This window comes from Maylandia zebra, linkage group LG5, assembly GCF_041146795.1.
Source record: "Maylandia zebra isolate NMK-2024a linkage group LG5, Mzebra_GT3a, whole genome shotgun sequence".
NCBI lineage: Eukaryota > Metazoa > Chordata > Actinopteri > Cichliformes > Cichlidae > Maylandia > Maylandia zebra.
This window is the reverse complement of record NC_135171.1, coordinates 31181472-31200228: the sequence shown is the minus strand read 5'-3', so window position 1 is coordinate 31200228 and position 18757 is coordinate 31181472. Positions and strand designations below refer to the sequence as shown.

Sequence of the window (18757 nt, the reverse complement as noted above, 5' to 3'; positions counted from 1 at the left end):
TAGGTAAGCAAGTACACCACCGGTTGTTTAAAAAAAAAGGCAAACCCCCTCCTTTCTGCTTACCTCTGTCTGTCGGCCTGAACGGTGTGGAACCCTTCCACAGATGTGTTCTCATCGGGAATATCCTGGTGCATCCATGATTCAATTAAGTTTAACACCTGAGGTTCCCTTTGACTCCAAGCTATCACTGTTAGCTCATCCATCTTGTTTGCTACCATGACTGGTTTGGTGGTGGGTCAGTAATAGAGAGGCATAGACCTATGAAAGCCAGGCAACAGCACCCTGACTGCCATTAGATATTGAGATGCAATCCTTGGACTCATTGTCAGACCCTACGATGGTGGAGTGATTCCTGGGCTCCTTAGGTACACAACAATGCCTGGCCTCATGTGGCAGGAGTATACAGGCAGTTCATGGAGGATGAAGAAATTGATACCATTAATTGCCCCCCAAGCTCACCTGACCTAAATAGCACAACTAATCCAGTACAACACCTGGGAAAATTTGTTAAATCCATCCCACACCTCACACTCTTCAGGAGCTCAGTGATGCCCTGGTCCAGAGGAGGAGATACCCCAGCACACCATCCATTTCCTCATTAGGAGCATGCCCCAATGTTGTCCAGCTTGGATAAAAACATGGATGCATGAATTCATTTTTCAGTCAAGAGATGCTATCGGATTTTAAAACATGGAACACTGAAATCAAAGTCATTTTAAGTGCATATTCAGCAGCTTCTGGGTGGTACCTGGGACTCTGTCAGATAAAAGTGTTATAAAAATTAATGGTTATGGGATTTGATAAGTGTTTGATTATGTGTCTCTGAATAAAGTACAAATATGATTTAAATAAATTTCCCCAAAAGCAGTTACAGAAATGCATCTCACCTCAAAGCCTCAAATGTTATTATTTTACTGCACATACACAAAATTACACAACTTTATAGCTTTGCTCAAGGTTAAATCCAAAGTGACTGCACAATCCAATCCCATGCTATTTCACATTATGGATACAGTAAATTAAAGAATACACAGTCTTCATCTTTATTATATAATCATGAGTAGAACTATAAGCTCACCAACACATAGTTAGAAACTGTTGCACAAAATCATGTTTGGTTTCCCAGTTGTTCCCAAGCTGCTGACTGGTTTTTTGGAGCTGGGGCGGGACAAGCAGCATCTTTGCCATTACTGTTATTAATGGTTTTTTGAGTTACGTGTCTCCCTCTAAAAATATCCCTGAATATGAACATAACATGACATCCTCCTGTAAGCTGATCACTCTAATCTGGTTCTTCTAGAATGAACGGGAGTGCGAGTGCTTGCCGGGGTATGTAGGTAATGGAGTCCAGTGTTTGGAGAAGATGGTGCCCCCTGTTGACCGCTGCTTGGAAGACAATGGAGGCTGTGACCCTGTGGCGATCTGCAAGGACCTGCATTACCACGGTAAGACATGTGAATGCAGTGAAGCCATGAACTGCAGTGTAGCCACGTGTCACATCTGCTGAGTGGGAGCCATGTTGGCTCCCAGTCCTACTCTATTGCAGTTTCCATGGTAATCAGACTGATTCTAAAGCAGATGACCTTTGTAGCATCTATGTTTCCATGGTGACATTATGGCTAGCATTGTTTATTATAAAGGACTTCCATTTGTTTATTTATTTGTTTTTCTGGGGCTGGTAAACAAATGTCAGCTCTGAGTTGAGCTCATTAGGATTTGGAGCTCGTTAAGGCTTGTTAAACATGGAGCTCATTAAAGGCTCAAAGGCTGTTATTACTTCCAACCTGATCTTCATTAATCAGGGTATACAGATAATTAGGAATTCACCATAAATGATCTGTTCAGAGTTACCCTTTTAATGAAGTTTGTGGGATATAAGCACCTGCCACCCAACCAGAGAAAAGGATTTTCTTCCAAAAATCAAATGTATGCATTTTTCAGGTCTGTAGTGAAATAAGCTGTAGAGAAATCTGCCCTCATGTCTCTTTCCAGAAATCATGACCTATTTTTTAAACAAAAATCCTCAAACCTTGAAAAATCCATTTTTTCCCCCACTGTCCACATCCATAGATTGCAAATTTAAAAAACAAAAGAAAACATTACAGTCCAGATGAGGGGGATGTTGCTGACTTTGAAATCTTGCTGCTCTGAGTTCAGAATGATAGCCATTGCCATGCTTGTGAAACACAGTTCATACTAAAAATGACGTCAAACCTGCTGGAGTACAATACATTTTAATGTTGGTTCGGCTCGTCACACAGCTCCTAATCAGGCACTCAGAACATGGCGGCATTGTAGTCATTCTCTGTAAGTTGTTACAAGGCTATGTTCATGTCACAGTTCCCACGAACAAAAAAAATCAATCACAAGCACCCGTAACTGCACGAAAGCCAGCAAAAAAGCACTGCAGGTCATGAAACAGCAGAAATCATTGTTGGTACAAGGAGCTGAAGTTGTTAGAGCTGTTGTATCGTTCACTTTGTGAAAAAGACTAAGCATTCCAAAAAGATAATACACACACTGGACACCATTTGTTTAAGCTTGTGAGGTGAGATTTTACTCTGTTTGCACAGTGGCAGTAAAGGTGTTGATGAGCTATTTCTGTCATTTGAACTTCTTGTCACAGGAACATAAACAAGTTTTTTGTAGAAAAAAAAATAGTCCCCGAGGTTATGTAACATTTAATTGATTCGTGCTTTACTCATCAGAACTTAAACACCAAGTAATTACATCATATTAAAAGAAAAGCAGATGTTTCTACTGAATCTGGGGTTGAATGTCTCTTGGATTTGTTCAGCATCGGATCAAATCGTGTTTTTCACTCGTAGAGTTCATATTTGTTGTACAGAATGGTGCAGAAATCTGAGGGAAGTTAACGTGATTGTCGTGCTTCAGAAAACAGAGCCGGAGTCTTCCACCTGCGCTCTCCAAAGGGGAGGTACCAGATGAACTTCAGTCAGGCCGACGCCGAGTGCAAGGCTGAGGGCGCCACATTGGCTACCGTTAAACAGATGGGAGACGCACAGCAGGTAAACCTACCTACTGAAAGGGTTTACATAAAGATATCAACAGGTCAATGCACCTGAGTCAAATATGTGGTATACCTATGAGAAAAAAGGAAAATGAAATAAAAGTTTGTGAACCTGCACCAGCAGGGTTTTTCTACAGATTCTGTCTTCATTATAAAGACACACCCCCTTCACGGTCAGTTAGGCTGACGGGGAAGCATTCAACAGTTTTCAAGAAAAGCAGCAAAGCAGCCAACTCAAACCTTTGTTAGTGAAAGAGTACTTGAAAACAAAAATGTCACGTCCTTTTCGGCGCTCTCAAACTCATTGAGTAGCATGCCACATTTTTCAGGAGCTCTGCAGGTACTACAGTTTTTTAACACTAAATGACACACTAAAAATCACCTGCACGGCCAATAGAAAAGCTTCTTCACTTCAGCTGTATTAGAACCTGAACTGTGAGCAGTGCATGGTAACTGTGAGACGTTATCAGATGGCAAATGTTGTCCATGGCTGTGGTCAGATAATCTGTTTTATTTTAAAAGGCCCCTAACTGAGTGAAGTGACCAGGAAGTATCTGCCATAATGGTAGTTGTTGAATTCTTCAGATATTCAGAAAAGATGGTTCAAACGGGAAGAAGATAATGATGCTGCACAGTTCAAAGTGACACACTAGGAAAAAGAAACTTTGTACCTTTGTGGGACCTTATGCAACTTATGAAGTTGCTGCTTTGTGTGATTTATTTAAATGTTAAGAATAAATAAAGATAAAACTGAATTAAAGGTTCAGTATACTTCAACCTTGCATTAGTTGTGTGTTGATTGTAAGCATTGCTGTGTTTCCAGCCTTTAGGATTATTAATAACTTGGCATCAGTCACAGAAAACATTAACAAACGCTGGAGTTACAATGATCATCTCTCTAGCAGGAAGAGAAAATACGAGCTGACAATTTGACATGTCAGCTAAAGCCAGAGTGACTGTCTGTGGGTTTTGTGGTATTATTAACTGCTGTTCTGAATATTGCTAAGCTGGAGTCTTGGACTTCTGCATTTGGATCTTTACTCCCACATTTCCTGACAGTGACATCGTATCATTTCATTTAATAAGCTGCCTTTGCCTTTTTCTTTCTAATTTCAGCTTTGAAAAGATACTTTTTTTTTTTACCATTTGTGTGAAATAACATGGTCAGGACACATGGGGTGTTAAGATGTGCCTTTTGTAGTTCACCTTCAGGATGTTGTAGTTTTAACGCAGCACACTCATGCCAGCAACAAGTCCAAGTCCTCCTTCACACTTTCACTCGACCTCATGACAGTTTCCATCATGGTAAAGTGGAGGAGGGAACTTTCTGGATTTTTACCCCACAAGCCAAGGTGCCCTTTAACTGATTCCCAGACAGCAGGAGGAACGTTAGATTAATCACAAGCTTAAAAACACACGCAGGATGTGAGTTTTCAGTTTTCTTGTGATATTTAAGATATTACCAGTCACTTCAGGAGATTTTAGTTTAGTTTTAGTTCAAGGCAGAAATGTAAATCAAGCTTTATCTCAAGACTTTTTTCCCTGGCCCTGACAGCTCGGGATGCATCTGTGTGTGGCTGGCTGGCTGGACGGGGGGAAGGCGGGATACCCGACCCGCTACCCCTCGGTCATGTGTGGAGACAACCACGTGGGTCTCGTATTGTACAAAGAACCCATGGACCAGAGCAGCAAGTATGACGCCTACTGCTACAGGCTCAGAGGTGAATCTGTGTGTGTGTGTGTGTGTGTGTGTGTGTGTGTGTGTGTGTGTGTGTGTGTGTGTGTGTGTGTGTGTGTGTGTGTGTGTGTGTGGACAGAAGCAGGTCCTCCCTGATCTGTACTCCCACTTTAATGTGTTGTTTACTTTGCATTGGACTTTAATGCTGTTGCTCTGTGAGCCATGCTATCTTCAATGATTCATAAAACAGCGAATAATGAGGTAAAAAGCATAAAGCACAACCGCGGAAAACAGTCATTCTGAGTCCTAGGCTGGAGTGTGTTAACCTTGAGTCACAGCATTGGCTCATGTACATGCTTAACTCAAGGTGAACATACTGAGCTGATTGAATGTTCAGCTCACAGTTTGTAAAAAACGATTTTTGTGTGTGCAGATGTCTCATGTGCGTGCCCTCCTGATTACGTTGGAAATGGAGATTTCTGTAACGGCGTCCTGACCAGCGTCCTTGCAACGTACAGCAACATCTCCATCTTTTACAAGGTGAGTGTTTTGGGTTGAGGAGACGAACGCTCTCTCTGGTTTGAAGATTAGGCTTCAAAACGTCTGATAAAGTTGGATCACTGACCCAGACGCTTCTCTTAGTTATAGCTTTAGCTGTCTGTTCAGGCTGTTGGAGTCTCTCTCTATTCCTCTTCTCTCCTCTTTGCTCCATCCGTCCCACAGCTGCTACCCATTAGATGCCTGTCCCTCCCTGAGCCTGCTTCTTCTGGAGGTCTCTACATGTTAAAGAAAAATGAAGGAAAGACATGGCTTATAATTTGCTAACAAAAATTCATACTGAGAGTAATACTGCATTATTGAAGTAATATTGAAAGTATTTATTCAGTACTTAACCATGATGCCCAGCTCACAGCATCTGTTAAAAGTTTCTAGTAAACTATTAACCAGCTAGCTAGACTCACAAACCAGAATCATGAATAAAAACACTATTTTCTGTTGACTAATGTCACCTTAGCTGATGTTTATCGCCCAAAAAGGAGCTCCATAGATCAAATTTTTTAGGGTCTTAAAGCTTTTGTTATGATTTCCCTCCTCTTTATGACAAATATAAGCACATAAAATGTTAATGTAGCCACTGTTAATTGTGCGTTAGCACCTTTTTAACAATCAGGGTCTCAAAATCTATCATTGAAACTGGCTCAGTTTTGTAGTTGTAAGCTGCTGCTGTCTGTATTGGCCCAATACTATTGGGGCTCCACGTGGAAAAGAGCAGCCAGAGTAACTGCAAACATTGATTGTGAGTCTTCACAAAGATGGAAAACGACACAGGAAGATGGCGCCTAAACTAAAATCAGTGGAGGCACGGCAGCAGGAGTAATCAGGAGGTACAGAACGAGCCGAAGTGCCTCTAATCAGAGCCCCAGGAGTGGCCCTGCTAAAATGACTCCACTAACAGCGTGCTACTCGATCAGTCTGCAGCTGAAAAACACACGGGCCGCTGCTTCAGACCTGGCAGCCATCGCTGGAAAGCAGAGTTTCTGTGACAACTCAGTGCCCACTGTCATTCAGTAATGAAGACAGAAAAAAACTTTCAGCACATTTCAAAGAGACCAAAGTGAGTCACCAGTCAACTGTCTCAAGCTGCGTTGCCGGCATGATTAAATCTTTTTCATTTCTATTTTTAAAGGATTTCAGGGTCAATAAAAACTAATCTGAATTCATCATTTAATGATATCTATAGAGCTTTAATAGATCTATAGACATCAAAGGGAACAGCTAATAAGTCAAGGCTCAGTTTAAACACATAAAAAAAAGCCATGTGAGAGGAAATATGTTCAGCTCAGTTATGAAAAATTAAAGTTGGTTGAAAATTGTGTGTTTTGTGTCACAGAAGGAAAAAAACTTCAGCTGTGTTTCTCTGATGAGGGAGAGGGACCCAAATCTAACATTTTCATATTTTAAACACTAAGTTTAGAAACTCTAACTTTAACCCTGTAACACTAAGTGTTTTTGGCACCTCAGAAGTGTTATTGCTTTAACATTAACGTTACTATATGTCTTTGTTTAAGATAAACTTTAAAATTGATAAATTGTTTCAATTGTCAGAAAGTTCAATGAACACAGTTTTCCAGTCAAAAGAAAAAAAAATTCTGGCAATTTTTTCATGGTTTAGGTTTTACTGGATTAAATCAAATACATTTAATTGTCAGGTAACATTTTGTCCTCATTTATTTACTTATTTTTTAACCTTTCGTTTTTGCTTTCCCATCTTTTGAATTTCAACCAGCTACCCCCAGTACAGTTTATACAATATATGCAAGAGCTTAGATGGAAAAAGGGAGGAGTCTCTCCCAGCTCTAACTGCTCCCTCTGAAGGCATGCTTGCCAGTCAAACCTGTTATCAGCAGCTCTTCCCTAATCTGTGTACTTGGTAACTAAACTTGGTCCCAAAGGATCTGTTAATTTTTTAGGCTAGAGTCACTTGTAAGACCCTTTGAGGGATGTTAATAATGTGTAATAATACACAGGTTTTCACCTTTACAAGGTAGATGTTTTTAATGCAGGATATTCATCTGATATTCATCAAATCATCTTGAATGTATAATCTGAAACATCAAAAATGAGCAGAGAAAAAGCCTAAAAATATAAACCCAATTTGTGAGTCCACAGTTGATCCCTCTGCTGTCTCTGCCGAAATTCCCAACTGTGAAATCTTAGATCTGATCTTCTGTTCTGCTAATCTCACAGGAGACAAAGAGAAGAACAACTCCTCTCTCTCCTCCCTCACTTTGATGACCGTATCATACAACTATGACATTTATCACTGTATTTTAACTCATCCCATTTTGCTTTTCTCTTTCTCTCTCTCTCTCTGACCTTGTGCATACATGATTCAAAGCAACACTAAAACCACATTTTCTTATCTTCTGTGTTGGCTTTAACATGATCTATCATGAACTCCATAAAACATGAATATATTTTCCTTCATGTCTCATTCAGTTTATGCTATTTTACTTCAACAGGATTTATCATCAGCTCAATCTCACGACTATCCATTTCATCATTTCATTACTTCTTTTATTAAATCATACATGTTAAAGTCAGACATTCTCTGAATATTTGCTTAGTTATTCTGACAAATCACTAAAGGCTGTTTCTCCTTCGGACAAGATCTGGGCTTTGCAATGTTTACACTCTTCATTGGCACAAAAAAAATCACAGCACAGAAGTGCACACACACACATCACAGTAAGAGGTTAGGACTCAGGTATTAGAAACATTTAATTCTAATGATTATATTCTCATTTAACTATTTGTGATTATAATATAAGGAAATCTGTATCATTTTAATGTTCTGAGATGTCTCTTTGTCTATGGACAAAGAGGAAATTACTTCATGCTGAAACTCACCTGGATAAGATCCAGGCACCTTTCAAAATAAAAATAAACACACATTAAATTCTTGTTCATTGTTCATCATAAATTCTTTCACTTAAACTTACCGTTGTGAATATTTTCCTAACGAGTCAAATAAAAAACATTTCGTAGTTTTCTAAAGGACTGTGAGATTTTAAGAAAACAGATGTGTCACCTGCTGAAGATAATGAGCTCTGGAAGAAGTCCAGTTAATGAGAAGAGAAGGCAGCTGCTTCCAGCTGAACAACACAGAGGCTCAGTGTCCACTGATCTACCTCAAAAAAAGATGTAGGAGGATTCAGTTCAGGAATGTGGCGCTCCACAAAGCTACAGATCTCCTCCGGTCTTGTAATTACAGAGAAACTGTCAAAAGTTAAAGCTTAGGACATATTTATAAAGTTTTTATATATATATTTATTCTATTTTGCTTAAAGCTGGTTTCTGCTGACAACACAAAACCTGACCATGGCCTTTTCTACTCTTCTGGCTTCCTGTCAGTTTCAAGTCTTGTCATCTCTTCAGCCCCATGCGCCCTTTAACCTTTTCATCAACAAGGAATTCGTCTTTTTCTGTTTAAAACACAAGTGGGAATGTGGCGTCTTCTGGCAGAACATTTATAACACAAAGGATCAAGAGCCTCCAGGGGCTAATGAATGTAACTTTCATGCCCATTTCCATAGCAATGTTGTATTAGATTCGTTTTCAAGTCTCAATAATACCAAGATTCAGTTCAATTCAACTTTATTTATATAGCAGCAGTTCACAACAACAGCTTTATACTGTAAGGTAAAGATCCAGTCATAGGACCTGGCGTCCACATATGTGGACATCACATTTTGGGTTATTTAGACCAAAATACTCAATTTTGCTCTACAAGCACCTGATATCCACTTACAAGGACATTATACTGCTACTGTTCTATCAAAATTTTAAACGAATATCCTGTTCTGAGCCCTCTGCTATACACTCTCTTCACCCATGACTGTATTTCCTCCGGCGCGTCCAATCTCATTGTTAAGTTTGCAGATGACACCACAGTGCTCGGACTTATATCCAACAATGATGAGACAAACTATAGGACAGAGGTGCAACAACTAGAGTCATGGTGCCACGACAATAACTTGGTCTTAAACACCAAAAAGACCAAGGAGATCATTGTAGATTTCCGGAAGAGGGGCCATAACAACCATCTGCCTCTCTTCATTGGCAGTGAGGCGGTGGAGAGGGTGAGCAGTTTTAAATTCTTGGGGGTAACTGTGACCGAGGACCTGTCCTGGGGCAACCATATCACCTCAGTTGTACGGAAGGCCCAACAGCGCCTCTACTACCTGAGGAGACTGCGGAGCGCACACATTCCCAGATCTCTGATGTTGAACTTCTACAACTGTGCCATCAGCAGCGTTCTGACGTATGGATTTCTAGTGTGGTTCCCCAGCTGCACCAAGGCCGATCAGCAAGCACTCCAGCGGGTGGTGAAAGAAGCTGGCAGAATTATTGGAACAAGTCTGCCAGAGATCAGTAATATCTTCCCCACTCGCTGTCTGAGGAGGGTGCACAGTATCCTGCGGGACCAACATCACCCTGCGCGCCACCTTTTCCATCTGCTGCCCTCAGGGAGAAGGTACAGGTCTATACAGGCCAGAACATCCAGACTGGCCAACAGCCTGTATCCACAGGCTGTGAGGCTCCTGAACTCTCTGCCCCCCTCTCACGGACAATAACCATATCCAACTTCTTAATAGCAATGAACTGGTCTGCATTGGTGCATCATATCTTTATTCTCTTCCCCCTCCTGCCCCCCCCCCCCCCCCCCTCTTTCTTAAATAGATAACTATCATATCTGATATCATATCTCACAGTACAATAATATTGAATGGGTTGCATTGTTGTATTTTGTCATGTTTCTCAGGTCTTTGTCTGAATTTCTACGAACATTATTGCTAAGGATTGTCTTATTGCATTGGAGTCACACTGGGTTAAATATGTACACTTGGGTTTTAAGGGATATTTATTATTTTCTTCTTTCTTCTTTTTTTTGGGTTGTATGGAAGCCCCAAACGCAATTTCATTGTTCTTGACAATGACAATAAATAAATAAATACTAAAATACTAAATACGTGGTTCTCATTTTACTTAGAAACAAAATTAGGTAAAAAAAAAAAAATCTGGCAATTCTTTGTTTTTACATTCATCAAGTCCCAATCAGCCCAAATATCAAAGAGAAATAAAAAATGCATGTCGTGGAAGAGTTCGGGTCTTAGGAGGTTAAAGAAAAAATACAATAATCACACAAACCCTTTGAAAGCAGTGCTTGGCAATAGTGGGAACGAACGTTTAACAGGAAGAGGCCTCCAGCAGAACCAAGTTCAGGAGGGAGCAGCCAATTAAGGGTCACATGATCCAGTCCTAACTATAAGCTTCATCAGAAAGAAAAGTTTTAAGCCTAATCTTAAAGCAGGCAAGCCTAATAGCTGAAAACTCTGCCTCCTATTCTGCTGTACAGAACCACAGCTAAGCCTTTTGATTCATTTAAAAAAAAAAAAACTTTTCAGTTGAAACTATAAAACATTAGGTAAATGGAGTTAGCCCCAGAGATTTCTGAATGATTCACCCCAGGAAAACCTACTATTTTTCAGAGTTCACTACACTATTTGTAAACTAGTTAACTCTGAGCATGTCACTTTTATGACGTTTAATTTATGCAGTTATCTGCTTATACTTTTTAAGAGTTCATAGAATATGACTGGTTACATTTTACCAATTTTTGTTTTATATGTTTAAAAACAAATATATATGAGGAAAGAGAGACGGTGGTGAGGTGTGCAGTAGGGTGAAATGGGGTCAAGGTGGTGGTGGGATTACATGGGGGATCAGCTCTGAGAGCCGTAATGGACAATATGACAGATGAAGTCAGGCAGGAGTCTCCTGGGACTATAATGTTTGCAGACGGCACTGTGATCTGTAGTCAGAGTAGGGAGCAGGTAGAAACCCTGGAGCGGTGGAGGGAGAGGAATCAGTCAGTAGAAGGAAGACAGAATACATGTGTGTGAATTAGTGGGAGACAGGGGTAGCAGTGAAGCTGCAAGGAGTTGAAGGTAGATCAGTTTAAACACAAGGTTGACCATCTAAAACAGTGTATAAGAGAGGCATTGTGGAGACGAGTGTCAGGAGTGATTTGTGACAGAATGGGAAGGCCTGCAAGATGGTAGTGCGATCTGCTGTGATGTATGGTCTGGAGACAAACATACATCACAGCACTGACAAAACGACAAGAGGTCCAGGACCCCCTGTCTGGAGGCAGAGCTGAAGATGCTAAGGTGCTAAGATTTTCATTCAGAGTGACGAGAATGGACAAGATTAGAAACAGTCTTGTCCATTCTCGTGGACAAGATGTGGAGGAGGATGTGGTTGGTGGTGAGGATACTAGAGATAGGGTGAGATGGAGGCAGATGATCCGCCAAAAGAAGGACAACGACCAGGACAGCTCTCTCTGTCCTGGTCATTGTGTCCTTGGGCAAGACACTTTACCCTACCGCCTACTGGTGATGGCCAGAGGGGCCGATGGCGCGATATGGCAGCCTCGCTTCTGTCAGTCTTGTCATGGCCGAGGCCGCCTCAACAGAGAAAGGACTCAAATGCTGGACGCCGAACAGCACGTAAGTAGTTTTAGAGACAACCTTTATTTTCTCAGTAAGTGTTCATAAACAGGAAACTGGAATGTGCGTTTAACAAGTGCAAAATGCCACAACTAAACCAAAGGGGTTTTAAGCAGCCTGGGCTAAGTAAGCAATCTGGTGTTGGTCAGTGGAAATAGCAGTTCCGGGGATTGGGCTGGAGGCAGAGTCAAACTGGGTCCGGGGTTAGGTTCAGAGTCACTGTAAATAGAGTACAGACGTTCAGGTATGGTTCAGGAGGAATATGGGCAAGCTGTTCGTTCTGAATTTTCCTTAGCACTGCGTACTTGCCGCGGGTGGTCTGTAGTGGCGTGGAGGGGTGGGTGGTCCGGGTGAGTGGTCTGAAATTCCTGGTGTTGAGGCAGGGAGGCAGGCAGGTGAGTCGGGTGAACAGCCCGTGGGACTGTCAGGTGGTCCAGCGTCCGGATTGGAGCTCTTTGGCGGAGATTTGTGTCTGGCAACTTGGTGCGTGGCTGTCAGAGAAACACACAATGAGTCAAGGTAGTTTACAAAGCGTGTGCGAAATCACAGTGGTGGCCTGCACTAACTAGGGTTAGCTGAGAATCTGGCGAAGAGAGGTTGAGTGCGCTGGCCTTATGAGTCCCCGGCTTAATTACCCACAGGTGTGAGCAATCAGCAGAATACTGAGGCCCCTCCCAGGGGTGGAGATACCGACTCGGAGGGAGACACCCTGGCACACACCCGGACGATGACAAGTCTGCCCCAGGGCAGCTGTGGCTACAACTGTAGCTTGCCTCCACTAGTGTGTGAATGTGAGAGAGAATGAATAGTGGAATTGTAGAGCGCTTTGGGTGCCTAGAAAAGCGCTATATAAATGCAATCCATTATTATTATTATCCATTTTCTGCTCTTGCTCTTGACGAAGGCGGTCGCACTTTTCTCCTCTCCTCCTCCTCCTCTCCCTTAGCTTCCCTGCTTAGCCTCTTATGTCCTTGTCTAGTCTCGTGTTTTTTGTATTACCTTTCCCTGGAACACTCTCTCACAGTCTGTTCTCTAAAACCTAAAAGAGGAATTATGGATTGGATCAACTGGTCCCTAAATGCAATTGACACCCCTTTCTCAACAAGAAGTCTGGGCTTGGGTGAGCCTGAGTGCTGAAGATATCTACCTATTCGGAACCATGGTAACAGGGTTCTGGCTGATCGGAGCTGGCTTGGCCCTGACTTATCGAAGAAGTAAGAAAGCGGAACCGGCTGTTCAAACCCCCACAAGGCTGCCCGCTGGGATTGAAACGATGGGAAGAGGCGTGAGTTTCTCAAAATGGGCTCATTGAGTGCAGCATGGATAAGATCTTGGAAAGGCTACGGCTGCTGTGAATACTCAGAATAAGATCTCTGACTGCAGACTGGATACATCTCGGAAGGGCTCACTCGGAATAACATCTCTGAGCGGAAATTGGATGACATCTCGGGGAGGCACACTGTCGTGAGTTCTCAGAATCGGCTCCTTGAGCACAAGAAATGACAACATCACAGAACGCAAGTATGGCAAAGCTCGCGGCTCTCCAACGGGAGATTGAGAGACCAGAGTTGGACTGTAGAACTGCTTTGAAATTCATATGAGCTGTTCGCACTAAAGTAAAAGGCACCATCACTTATGCGGATACCCCTTTGGCGCCAGCTGCGGTCTCAAGGCTGGAGCTGAACAACAACACCCTGATAACGACTGTGTTTAGATTGTTCCTTCCCATTCCATGCAGGCCACCTGGGTTGGCTGGAAGACTGTTTACTTAGCCTAGCAGGGCGAAGGACACTGTCTCAGCTGAACTCTGGACACGCACACACATACATATACACTGATATGCACACACTCATCCCCCGTCCCTTTCCAAATGCCTTCGATGCTTATTCCCTTCCGATGCTGACGGTGGATCAAGGAGACCAGAGCACGCAGGCCCGGATGTACTGTCTAATTCGGCTGTCTCTCACCCTTTACCCACCCCTGTTGCTTGTCATGTGTTTCTTTGGTGTATTAAGAGTTTTTTTTCATGTGCTATGTGCAGAGGTGTTTTTTTTCTGTTCTCAAACTGATCTCCCTGTTGGAGCTCAGTCTGGGGGGAGTTATTTTTTCCTCCTTATCTTTCCTCATGTGGTGCATTTTCCATTGTTATACCTCTCTGACCTGTCTTCCCCACGTGATGCTTTGTGTAATGTATGTATGGTCGGAGGGTAAGATGGCGCCGCCATTGCGTGCAATAGGTCGGCAGCCTTATGAAATTTCCCCTTGTGGGACTAATAAAGGTATATCAAATCAAATCAAATTATAAATTGAAAAAAGTCACTGTCCTTTCTCTTTGCAGATGTTGTTGGAGTACAGCGGCACGTCCTCAGAGGGCAGTCAACTTGTCAAGTTTCTTTCTCACAGGAAGGCTGAAGTCACGCTGTTTGTCCCTCATAACACCGGCTTTGCTCCAAATCAGGTGAAATAAATAACACAATGCTTCAGTAAATGCTTATCATTTCTTAGATTAATTAGGGCTGTCAAATATAAGCAACTTAGAATTTTTTTTTATGCTAAACCTTTACAGTTAATATATATAACTGTAATAAGTAAGTATTAATCTAGTAAAGTAACATAAATAAAAAAGCTTTCCACAACAAATAAAAATCCAGACAGGGAAACTAGTACGAAAATTAATAAAAATATAAGCGTCCCACAGCTTGAGCCCCGTAGACCTCCATCACACAGTGACTACAAACTAGTAAAACACACTAGTGATTCATATTATTCTTTTTTAAGGTAGATTAGGTTTAGATATATTTAGCCTACATTCCTGAATGAAATTTAGAAAATGCCATTTTCTCTTTAACCAATTTAATTTGTGAAACTTTGAGAGTAGTATTTGAAAGCATTTGTTTTATTCACCATGTTTAAAGTTAAAACCATAAGGAAATTAAAAGCATTTGTTGCCATATTCATATTAGTATAAATGATTGAGAGAATCAACTTTTAATTGTTTCTTATAAAATGTATTAAATGGCAGTGCGTTGTGACACAGCTGTCAGTGAACTCAGTTTCTGTTTTGTTTGTGTATAGTCTTTGTCTGGAAGAGACCTGGAGTATCACATCTCAGCCAATCGGAGCAGATGGCCATTTAAGGAGCTGAATCATCAGACGGTCATCACATCGAGGCTCGGGTTCAACCTCACTGTTACTCAGGGCAACAATGAGGTCAGAGGACACACACACACACACACACACACACACACACACACACACACACACACACACACAGAGTTCCTCCAGTTTTAGTTGACAAAATATAATTTTGCTGACAAAAATTATTGATAAACTAAATTAACACTGGTTTAATATCAACATGGTGAAAATCCAATACAAAATATGAAAAAATAGCATCACTACTGTTGAAAAGTAATCAGATATAATTACTGAGAGAAAGAGCTGATGAGAGTACCTGTAAGTTACAAAAATGAAATACCTTTGTATTTATTTTGCAGATTGGCTATATTGTACATTTACATCATTGTAGTATTAAGTTTAATACGTTACAGTCTAAGCAGCATTTAGATATATGTACAGTGGGGCAAAAAAGTATTTAGTCAGCCACCGATTGTGCAAGTTCCCCCACCTAAAATGATGACAGCGGTCAGTAATTTGCACCAGAGGTACACTTCAACTGTGAGAGACAGAATGTGAAAAAAAAATCCATGAATCCACATGGTAGGATTTGTAAAGAATTTATTCGTAAATCAGGGTGGAAAATAAGTATTTGGTCAATAACAAAAATACAACTCAATACTTTGTAACATAACCTTTGTTGGCAATAACAGAGGTCAAACGTTTACTATAGGTCTTTACCAGGTTTGCACACACAGTAGCTGCTATTTTGGCCCATTCCTCCATGCAGATCTTCTCGAGAGCAGTGATGTTTTGGGGCTGTCGCCGAGCAACACGGACTTTCAACTCCCGCCACAGATTTTCTATGAGGTTGAGGTCTGGAGACTGGCTAGGCCACTCCAGGACTTTCAAATGCTTCTTACGGAGCCACTCCTTTGTTGCCCGGGCGGTGTGTTTTGGATCATTGTCATGTTGGAAGACCCAGCCTCGTTTCATCTTCAAAGTTCTCACTGATGGAAGGAGGTTTTGGCTCAAAATCTCACGATACATGGCCCCATTCATTCTGTCCTTAACACGGATCAGTCGTCCTGTCCCCTTGGCAGAAAAACAGCCCCATAGCATGATGTTTCCACCCCCATGCTTCACAGTAGGTATGGTGTTCTTGGGATGCAACTCAGTATTCTTCATCCTCCAAACACGACGAGTTGAGTTTATACCAAAAAGTTCTACTTTGGTTTCATCTGACCACATGACATTCTCCCAATCCTCTGCTGTATCATCCATGTGCTCTCTGGCAAACTTCAGACGGGCCTGGACATGCACTGGCTTCAGCAGCGGAACACGTCTGGCACTGCGGGATTTGATTCCCTGCCGTTGTAGTGTGTTACTGATGGTGACCTTTGTTACTTTGGTCCCAGCTCTCTGCAGGTCATTCACCAGGTCCCCCCGTGTGGTTCTGGGATCTTTGCTCACCGTTCTCATGATCATTTTGACCCCACGGGATGAGATCTTGCGTGGAGCCCCAGATCGAGGGAGATTATCAGTGGTCTTGTATGTCTTCCATTTTCTGATGATTGCTCCCACAGTTGATTTTTTCACACCAGCTGCTTGCCTATTGTAGATTCACTCTTCCCAGTCTGGTGCAGGTCTACAATACTTTTCCTGGTGTCCTTCGAAAGCTCTTTGGTCTTGGCCATGGTGGAGTTTGGAGTCTGACTGTTTGAGGCTGTGGACAGGTGTCTTTTATACAGATGATGAGTTCAAACAGGTGCCATTCATACAGGTAACAAGTGGGGGACAGAAAAGCTTCTTACAGAAGACGTTACAGGTCTGTGAGAGCCAGAGATTTTCCTTGTTTGAGGTGACCAAATACTTATTTTCCACCCTAATTTACGAATAAATTCTTTACAAATCCTACCATGTGAATTCATGGATTTTTTTTTTCACATTCTGTCTCTCACAGTTGAAGTGTACCTCTGGTGCAAATTACAGAACTCTGTCATCATTTTAAGTGGGGGAACTTGTACAATCGGTGGCTGACTAAATACTTTTTTGCCCCACTGTATGATCAGTTATGTACTTTTTCAAACAACTTACTGTTACATATCCCTGCTCCTTTTGTTTTGGCACAAGAAAAAAAAATCACAAACAAGAAAGTCACAAACACAGCTGGAGTGTTTTTGTCTCCTTCTGACAGCTTGAAACCAAACTGCATTTGTGGATCGTATCCAGAGGTTTATGTTCACTCAGGTCAGCCAGCGAGATGGAGGCTGGCTGTGGAAGCGGAAGTGTTCGTGTCATTTTGTGTTGGGAGTGATAATAAGTCTTTGAAAGCTTTGCTTTGCATTTTGAAGTGCGGCCAAGTAAGCACAGCTCCACAAACTCTGGTGGTGTGCCAGACGTGTTGTGGTAGAGAATAATGCTGATTTTATAGCTCCGTAACCACAGCTGCTTTTGGCACTGTGCTTGTTCATTCTTACTCTCACTGGAATGAACAAGCTTGCTACTGCTGCTTATGTGATGGAGGAGATGCTACAAAGTTCACTATGCAATGAGATAAAGTCAACACACTGAGGGAACATGGTGTGTTTTATTTTTGGTGACAAAGGTACTTAAACAACTTACCTTTTTCACAAACTAACATTACAAATTACTTCTTAATTGCAAAATGTGGTGAATTACTTGAACTCGTTGCGTAGTGAGTTTATCTCCTCCAGTACCTAACCAGCTTGTTAATTTCCCTCTGGGTGGAAGCTTAACTAGAAGGTAGCCTGCTAGCATATTGGTGGTTCATCACAGTCTGGAGTAGAGATTATTAGCATATCAGACACTTATATAAAGGCCGTCTTCTCCACCATCACTTTAGCTGTCACTGCCCTGCTCATTGAAGACTGGAGACATTCTACAATGCAGGCCTCGTAGTTGGTGTGTTAGTTTGTTTAAGCAGTTTGCTTTACATAATTTCCTCAAGGATTAATAAAGTATTCCATATGATATATAAATACCCCCCCCCCCCACCCCCCACACACACACACACACACTGTCTCAATTATTATACCATGCCATTTTTTGTATGCATCATCTCAAAAGCATTGACATTCTTATAGCTAAGCAAATGAACTTAAAATGTACTGCCATGTTTATTGTGGTTGATTTTCGATCCCTCAGAGCTCTAAACTAGTGAATGAGCGGTTGCTGCTGGAGTGGGACATTCCTGCCATAAACGGGATCATCCACATCATTGAGGCCCCGCTGACAGCACCTCCCCCACCGGTGAGTAAGGATGATTTAATGCAGAACAGCTGACGCCTGCAGCATCAGCTGCTCAGCACGCCTGCACACTTGTGAACGGGCATGTGTCACATGTTCACATGACTTCAGCTTTCCACACAATGCCAAAAAATCTGCTTCGTTAACTATCGTATGGTGAAAATGGAAAGCTCATATTTAAGGTTGCTAACTTGTCTTCTCAAACTAAACCCACACAGGGAACTGTATACAGCGAGAGCTGTGTATGATGGAAAGTAAGGAGTAAGCAAGGATTAATAAGTCATCAGCTTTTGTTTAATTAAACTAAACAAAAATATACATATAAACGTATTTCCTTCACAACATTAAAACTGAATTAACTACTAGATGAAAATCAGGTGCCAAATTAAAAACTTTAATCACAAAGCCTTTTTAAGGAGGCAATTAAAAAATTCCCTTTTGGTTGTCAGGACAAAAGTCTATGCCACTTTGGATTTTTCCTTCGGCTTTTGAAAAGACTTCAAAGGATTCACACGTTGGCTGATGTGATCTTTTATGACTTAATTACAGAGTGTGTGAATGACTTTCAAGTTAGGCCATGTCCACACT

General features: G+C 41.7%; 1 protein-coding gene across 2 annotated transcripts in view; it reads left to right on the top strand.

Moving 5' to 3' along the window:
• Nucleotides 1–18757, top strand: part of stab1 (stabilin 1) — a 180087-nt gene that overhangs the window by 126452 nt on the left and 34878 nt on the right. For both annotated transcript variants that reach the window (XM_014413209.3, XM_076884201.1), the window contains 7 exons: nucleotides 1301–1445; nucleotides 2896–3029; nucleotides 4587–4752; nucleotides 5143–5249; nucleotides 14121–14240; nucleotides 14858–14992; nucleotides 18068–18172. In XM_014413209.3, the coding sequence (XP_014268695.3) occupies nucleotides 1301–1445; nucleotides 2896–3029; nucleotides 4587–4752; nucleotides 5143–5249; nucleotides 14121–14240; nucleotides 14858–14992; nucleotides 18068–18172 (912 nt within the window). The remainder of the gene's footprint in view (nucleotides 1–1300; nucleotides 1446–2895; nucleotides 3030–4586; nucleotides 4753–5142; nucleotides 5250–14120; nucleotides 14241–14857; nucleotides 14993–18067; nucleotides 18173–18757) is intronic.